Source organism: Rhododendron vialii, chromosome 2a (genome assembly GCF_030253575.1).
Source record: "Rhododendron vialii isolate Sample 1 chromosome 2a, ASM3025357v1".
NCBI classification, from domain to species: Eukaryota; Viridiplantae; Streptophyta; class Magnoliopsida; order Ericales; family Ericaceae; genus Rhododendron; species Rhododendron vialii.
Genome location: NC_080558.1, coordinates 13,435,851 through 13,444,314, shown reverse-complemented (window position 1 = coordinate 13,444,314; position 8,464 = coordinate 13,435,851). Strand labels below are relative to the sequence as shown.

Sequence of the window (8,464 nt, the reverse complement as noted above, 5' to 3'; positions counted from 1 at the left end):
CATTGGTACTATTTCATCATGTGCCTGCTGAAATATGTTTTTTTTTTTAACAAAAAGTTCGGTGGACTATCTGAGGCTGTCATGTTCCACGAAATGTGATTGATGGAGTTGAATCTGAATCTTTTTTTTTCAAATATGAGTACCACAATCTATACAGAGGGTGACTATTCGCAACCCCGTAATTTCTCCCTTATCACTACAGTTCGGTAAACACTACAGTTCGGTAAATAGCTGTTGAAAACAAGTTTATATTTCGGTAACTACATGTCGAAACAATTCAACATTCGGTAAACAACTGCCGAACAAACATTTTCGGTACATAACTGTTGAACAAAATATTATATTTCGGTAATTGTATGCTGAAAATGTATATAAATTTCGGTAACTAACTGTTGAATATATTTGAAAATTTTTATTCGGCTAAAGGAGAAAATACGGGGCTGCGAATAGTCACCCCCTTTACAGAAAATACAAGACAACATTTGAGTGTCTATCCAACATTTAGAATGTTTCAGAAGATTATAAGACTCGTTTTCCCACACTTTGAGCACCACAAGTTATACAAAACAAGTATAAAATAACATTCAAAATGTCAAACGATAATGTTTTAGGATGGAGCGGGTTGGGGTGGCTTGGCCTCCTACACAACAACAGGGCAGAACTGCCTAGTATTGCAAGACCCGAAGAGGGTACGTCAAGGGAAGTGAAGGTAGCTCCACACACCTTCACAGCAACAGGAGCATCGACGTGACTACAACTCCGACGATGTGGAGAGGCTAGGTGACGTGCCTTCCACTCGACAGGAAAACGAAATGTGGTCGTTGTAGTACGTCCGCGCACTGACCGACGTTCCCAAAACCTCTTATTCGGACAAGGGAACGAATGGTCAGAACGTTGAATATTCCCAATACCTCATATTCGGATGGGCACGGCTTCATTACCTAGCTTGGAAAAAGCATGACAATGCACAAGTCATCGAAATAACTTCACTGAAAGGAGCTGTCGGCTAGGGGATGTACATATGTTAATTGAAACTCCGGCCATAGGGTTTACAAATTTTGTGTACTTAATAAATTTTGTATGAAATAGTTGGAAATATAGAGGGAGGTATGAGTCTGAAACTTGAAGGCTAAGTCAGCTCCCAATTTATAGGCGCATGCATTGGGGCTTTCAGATGAAGATAATGGGTTGTATGGAGGAAATTTCAACTTCAAAACAAATAAACTGATTTGACAAGGCACTGCACGTATATTTACGAAAGATTCTTTCCCTGAGGAGGACCATGTGGGTGGGGGCACTATACAGAAGTTTGCTTGCCGAAATTATTGGGGAAAAAGATTCTGCCATTTTCAACATTTGCTTGCTGCAATAATTATAAAATTTCGGTTCCTTATTACTGAAAAGTGTTATTGATTTCGGTTGCAGGTTTGATTTCAGCATTTGCTTTCCGAAATTAGTATAATTTTTCAATAGTTTCGTACCAAATTTTGTGTAAAGTTTCAGCATTTAGAACCTGAAATTGTTATAATAAATATTTCCGCACATGGATACTGAATAATTTGTACGATTTACAGAACATATATGCCTTTTTAGATTCTCTCCCTGAGGAGGAGCATGTGGGTGTGGGGGCCCTAGACAGAATTTTGAATTCGGCTGGGGGAGTAGAGGCATTGCATAATGACAGCAACAGAAACAAAAACCTGTACAAACCCCTCGTTAAACTTGTTACGAGTTAGAGCAGAATAAGCTTGACCAAATGTTCGTTCCCCAGAAGCCCAACATGTCTAAGTAGCAAATGTCTTACACAATTGAAAATACTAATAAGAACTGTTCATCCGTAAACCCAACATCTAACCTCGCCCCCTAACACCCCGCCTCCTTTACGTAACAAATGTCGGATGTAAAATGGCTTCTACGTCCTGCAGTACCTGTCGCAACTCAACAGCTCCAAGTCCGGTATCGCCCAAAGCCCTGTGTACCACATCCAACACAACCCGAACCTGCTCCTCACGACCCTGCCTAACACGCCCTCCACCAGGTGCCAGATCACGTCCCACCCTCGGGTGCGAGAACACCCTCAACCACGGAATGTAGTCATCAGTACACGCCCAAGGAATCCCAGGTGGTGTAGGCTCTCTCTTATCCTCAGGAACCAAGTGGTAGTCAGGGCTAGACCAAAAACCTTCAATCCATTCATAAACAACGTTGTAGGTGTGCTGGCCTCGCGATGCACGCTGAGGTGCTATAGGGTCTGCGGGTATTCGCTGTAATAGACCAAACTGCCTCAAGACTCTGTCGGGGAGGTATGGCTCCACATAGGATATGGCACGAATGGGACCAGTGTAGAAAGCAATCTCAGAGACATTTTGCCTGCGGTCTTTGTACGGGTCAAATATCACCTGTTTGTCAAACAAAACAAATGATATGTACTAGTACAATAAATTAACAAGTTAATCAAACAATTCGGCGAAAGCCATCAACTAACACTGTATGATTCATTCAAAAACTAAAGTCTGGCATATATGAGGAACTTGGCTTTGAAGTAGGACAAGGGAAAGTAGTGCACACGTCAATTGAAAAGTGGCATGAACTCCTATTGGGTTTTCTTCATTTCAATTAAAATAATTTCAGGCAGGGTTACAATAGCAGGCTATCTTGATTATTCATGTCCCCGTACGCTTAACAAATTTCACGATTAATGATTCTGCTCGATTAATGTCCCTGCATCACTGTGCTACAATTACGATACTTCAGAAGATGAGTTAAGGAAGACAATGGAGAAGGCTAATGGTTTGATAGTAGATATTTTTAAGGAAAAGCCATGTCATGCATCTCAATGTGTTACCGAGAATTTGGAGAATATTGACACAGGTTAAGTTGGAACTTCTCCTATATTTGAGTAGGTTATAAAACAATTGTACTTCCAGTTCTCTGTTCTTACTAGAAGAGTTTAATTTCTACTCTCAAACTTTATAATATTGTAAGACAGCTTCTGTTGACTAAGCAACGTAATTCTACAAAATGTCCCATGCACCAAAATTGGTATACTAACTGAATGCAGAGTGTGTTAGAATTCTACCTCATCTACAAGTAAGTTGTCCAACACGCGCCGGTAATGCTGTACACTAGTGCCACTCTCGCTATGCAGACACCAACGTCGTGCCCGTGGAAGCTCTTCCGTGTACTCTGGGTCAACAACAGGATGTAGCATTGGGAAGTACTCGTTTATCCACGCCTATAGCATTGCACGCATGTGAAGCATATTACAATCATAAAACAAATAACATGAACTTATTGATTTTTTCATAATCACAAAAAGTAAGTGTACCTCTAGTAATATAAGAAATCCACCAATCTGCTTTGCATTCCTCCTACTCGCATAACCAAGATTTCTGTACAAATATGCCAAGCAACTAGAGCCCCAACCGTACGTATGAACCTGATCTAAGTCCTCCAATAGTGGAAGGAGGTCAAGCTGTACGAACCCACCTGACTTGTCACAAAAAAGGGTGCACCCAATGACATATAGCAGGTACACACGAGCACAACACACAACCCGCTCGTCTGTGTCCATCTCATTTACGTCTTTGAAATTCATCTCCAACCAACTCAACTTAACTGTATACCGTTTAACTGCATTCACAGTAATTGCATTTGTCGCAACTTCGTTCGACACACCCAGCAAATCCATTAACAGTTCTTTTGGCGTCCTTTCATCCTCCGTGTACACAGGCAATCCACGAACAGGTATCCCTAGTAGATGTTCTACGTCATCTAATGTCAATCCCATCTCACCAAAGTCAAAGTGAAAGGTGTTCGTCTCCGGATGCCACCTTTCAACAAATGTAGCAATTCTAAAGGAATTGCATTGCGCGTTTTTTATGCTACACAATGGAAGCAAGCCCGAATTCAACACCTTTTGTTTGAACCTGTCTTCTGTAACTACCCAAGTGCCCAAAAGACCCGAGTGTTGATGCAATCTTAATGTACCCCTCTCTTCTCCCTCCAAAATGGCTTTAGCCACATGTGTGTGAAAACTCTTTAGCAAGGATAGGTCCTCCGGACCACCCACATCCAAAGGCGCATCATCATGTTGCTGTGCTTCTGCCCGGGCCCGGCCACGGCCCCGACGTCGACGTCGGCCTCGAATAACCTACACATACCTGCCAATAATAGCATACAGATTAGTGTTCATAAAACAATTAACTATTAAAAACAACTAATAAAAGCAAGCGAGTATAAAATTGAAAAAAATGTACCTCTTCCGGTGGCTGTTCTATAACCTACACGTATATGAAAAACATACAATACATATTATTGTTCATAAAACAAATAAAGATTACAAAAAACTATTCAAAGCAATTTTGAAATTGAAAAAAGTTTACCTCTTCCCCTAGCGGTGGCTGCGATGCTATAACCTACATGTATATGCAAAAACATACAATACATATTATTGTTCATAAAACAAATAAAGATTAAAAAATACTATTGAAAGCAATTAAGCAATTGAAAAAAGCTTATCTCTTCCTCTACCGGTGGCTGCGGTGCTATAACCTACACGTATATGCAAAAACATACAATACATATTATTGTTCATAAAACAAATAAAGATTACAAAAAACTATTCAAAGCAATTTTGAAATTGAAAAAAGTTTACATCTTCCTCTACCGGTGGCTGCGGTGCTATAACCTACACGTATAAGCAAAAACAAAAACAATACATATTAGTGTTCCTAAAACTATAAAACTATAGAAACCAAATTATATGAGTTAGTGTTCAACAAAATAAAAACCTAGTGGAACCCTTTTTGAAAAATTTTCACCTCATCCTCAGGTATGTCCTCGAAGACAACATCTTGCTCTTCCTGACGAGGCACTTTGGCCTTGCCCCGGCCCCGGCCCCGACCTCGGCCTACTCGAGTTCTAATTCGAGGCAGTGAACGCATAACCTAATTCTAATTCGAGGCAGTGAACGCATAACCTACACGTATATGAAAATAATACAATTAGAAGTTAGTCTTAAAAGAGGCAGTGCTTACATATTTCAGTTTTTTGTTACCGAACGTTTCATAAAACAAACAAAGATAAAATACAAACTACTACAAAGCTGGTGTGAAATTGGAAAATTTTAACCTCATCCAAAGGTATGTCCTCGACGAAAGCATGTTCCTCTTCCTGACGATGCACTTCGGCCTCGCCCCGGCCACGGCCTCGATCTCGGCCTCCACGAGTTCGAACTCGAGGCAGTGAACGCATAACCTACATGTATATGAAAATAATACAATTATAAGTTATTCATTTCCACATGAAGTTTTAACGTATGCTTGCCGAAATAAGCATAACATGTCAGTTACTGATTACTAAAAATAATAAACAATTTCGGTTATTGGTTGCCGAAAGCTGACCAAAATGAAATCAAAAAATAATTTTGTTTCAGAAATCAGAACATTGTTATCATGCGTGAAGCTTCTGCTTCTGATCTCCAATTTAGCAGAAGGCACAACACTGTTGCTTACAAACAGTTAATGCCTAAGACATAAACTTCCCCTATTCACATCCTTGAACTTCATTACCAGAAAAAATCTTCCACAAAAAATTACTAGTAACAAAGTTCTTTGTTTTTTTTCCACCTAAACATAGCCACTTTGACTCCGAAATCAACTATTGAAAGCTTTTTACCTCAGGAGCCTCAGACTCGTCCTGAAGGACACCCTGGGCCCGACCTCGGGCTCGAACTCCACGTGGTGGACGCATAATAACCTGCATATCATAACAATAATACAAATTTACAAGTCTAAAAAAGGCAACAAAAAGTAAGAATGCCTATAAGACCATGCACTATCAGTAAGCTAGGGCTTATGGCAAGACAAAATGAAGACTCCATATTAGTACTCTATAGCTTTTCAACCGTTGTCGTAAAAACGTACTCAGACTTCCTCCAATTCATACAAGTGATGCAAATAGAGACAACCAATGTCCAAAGCAAACTCAATAACATTTTCAAACTCATTTGGCTCACTGCAACAAAGTGTTCATTGCTCTCCCTCCTATATGTTCATTGTTTGGTTGACAAATCGAGTCTGACAAGTTTTGTACCAAGTGTTCTGCAAAATATATTGCAAAACAGAGAAGGAACAGGAAGAATAGCAAATTACCAAGACAACTTATGATGAAGGCCATACCTTAGCTTTTGATTTCGTCTGGTAATAACTCCTAGTACTATTTTGTTGAGTATGAGGATGCTGTTTGAAATATAATATGAGTACGTCTTTCGAAAAAACTAATATCAGTACCCTACATGAGTACGTCTTTCAAAAAGACTAATATCAATACCCTTACTAATATTTTGTCGAGGGACACAAGCTATTGGCGAAGTTGTTTAAAACCTAAATATATCTTTGGGAAAGACCAAAACCAGTTCTGAGGGCCACAAATTAACTGGTTTTAGTAACTTTTCAACCTCTACAGTATAAGTCACTGGATCCAAAACTATGAGGGATCCACCATTGTTTTGGAAAAGAACCAACAACTTAGACGATTTCAAATCAATGAGGGGTGTTTTCTGGGAAAAAAAGAAGAAGATAAAATAAATAAATAGGTTACTTAAAGGAAGACTTAAAGGAAGTAGGCTTCACCAAGCTCATTTTCCAGATTATTCTCAATTTCCAGATTATTCAAAGAGCCCTGGCTCAAACTTTTGTCAGCTAGCAACTACACTCCACATATCCAAGACTCGCTATCAACATTTCAAATATTCAGCATTTCATCGACACAAGCTAAAGCAATCTCATTCATGCACAACAATGTAATAAGAAGACAAAATCTTAGGAATCCACCTACGAGCAGAGAAGCTCCAACAGGAGCTTCAAATCCTACATGGAGGTATGGACACTTTTGACAAGTACCACAGCTCAAATTCAGCTGCCTCTCATGAAGCCAAATCCACTTGCATTGACATGAGTTTTAGGGTTGTCATTTTTTGCGCCAAGAGAGGCGCATGCCAAATGTGAACCAATACAGGATAAAAAAAAAAAAAAAAACCCTAGCATCTCACAGCTTACAGATCTCAACATTCACCGTTTTTGGCTACCAATTTCGGGATCTAGTTACCAACATTTCTGAATAAATACGGGATCTAATTACCAAAATCGCTACAAAAATACGGGATCTAATTACCAAATTCTACACAAATACATGTATGTAAATGGGAGGGCGGGCTGGGGTGGCGGTGGTGAACAACACACACACACAGAGAGAGAGAGAGAGAGAGAGAGAGAGAGAGAGAAGAACAGAGTGAGAGAAGAACAGAGAGAGAACGGCACCTGCGCCGGTGGTGTGGCGGTGGTGCGGCGGCAGGAGTGGCGGTATTGCAGTGGTGGCTATGGAGGTAGAGGTGGTGGGAGACGGAAATGGAGTGGCGTGGGAGACGTAAATGGTGGGCTGGAGGATTGGCTGGGTGTTAGGGTTTTTATTTGGATGGGTGGGGGAGTTCAAGTGTAATTTTTTAGAGGGAATGGTATAATAGGAAGATCAGGTACATTTAATGGGATACATGGAGAAAGTTTTATTTTTTAAAATATTGGAAATGGGCTACATGGAGTAACGGGCTACGGGAGAAAATACCGGGCTCCGAATAGCAGCCCCATAATTAAATACTATCGATACATGAAAAAATTACACATGATTTTGTTTGGTTATGGTTATATATATGTTTGTGTTCCTAAATTTTTCCCGTTATTTTCCTTAGTCAAACAAGAGAGTAAAAATTTTTGCCATTATTTTGTTTTCACTTCTTTTCTTTTTTTCTGCATTTCCAACATCATTGTTGGATTTGTTTTCCTTTCTTTCTATGTACCCTCGTCGAGTTATTAAAAACAAATGAATGGGATCCGTGGATCTAATTTTAAAGTTAGGGGTCTAAACGATTTTAACTCAAAGTACAAGGGGTCAGAGTGGTAATTTTCCCCAGGGAGAAAAAAAAAGAACTTGCGCCCGAAGTTATCCATACGAAGAGAAGAAGGAAGAGAGAGAGAGAGAGAGAGAGAGAGAGAGACGTGCGGTGGATCTATCGATCTAGGGCTAAATTTCCATCTGGTTCTTAGGTGTGTCCGCGGAAACCCTAGCGATAGTACCGTTCGAGAGGGAGAGATGGTTGGTCCTCGACCAACTACGGTACGTTGGGAGTCGATTGATTATAGAGATTTGGTTTCGCAGTTTGTGAAATCTGAGTATTTTTTTTTGTTCTGTTCTTCTGTTCCGATTTGTTTTTCTTTCTTTTATTGCCGTTTCCCTTCTTCGTATCTTCTGTGGTAGAATTGGAATTAGGGTTCCTCTGATTTCCCCTTTCCATTCGTTCATAGCATCTATGGGTTTCTCTCAGGATTTCCTAACTCATATGCATTACGTACGCCTTTGCTTTTGCTTGCAGGCAATCTTCAACAAGATGCACGATCTAGGCATGATG

General features: G+C 40.0%; 1 protein-coding gene across 1 annotated transcript; it reads right to left on the bottom strand.

Annotated features, from left to right (window-relative positions):
- Nucleotides 1–1,849: 1,849 nt before the first annotated feature.
- LOC131316899 (protein MAIN-LIKE 2-like) lies at nt 1,850–3,604 on the bottom strand. Its single transcript, XM_058346417.1, has 3 exons — nt 3,329–3,604; nt 3,080–3,235; nt 1,850–2,399 (listed from the first exon to the last, which is right to left on the bottom strand). The coding sequence occupies exons 1-3, from the start codon at nt 3,596–3,598 to the stop codon at nt 1,881–1,883; spliced, it is 945 nt and encodes a 314-aa protein (XP_058202400.1). The 5' UTR covers nt 3,599–3,604; the 3' UTR covers nt 1,850–1,880.
- Between the last annotated feature and the right edge of the window lie 4,860 nt (nt 3,605–8,464).

What these genes read in the sequence shown, in the direction of transcription:
- LOC131316899 (XM_058346417.1), bottom strand. Translation starts at nt 3,598, where the DNA reads ATGAATTTCAAAGACGTAAATGAGATGGACACAGACGAGCGGGTTGTG. An exon ending in GATTTCTTATATTACTAGAG is followed by an intron (nt 3,236 to 3,328) that starts GTACACTTACTT and finishes GCAATGCTATAG; the next exon opens with GCGTGGATAAACGAGTACTT. An exon ending in ACAACTTACTTGTAGATGAG is followed by an intron (nt 2,400 to 3,079) that starts GTAGAATTCTAA and finishes TTTGACAAACAG; the next exon opens with GTGATATTTGACCCGTACAA.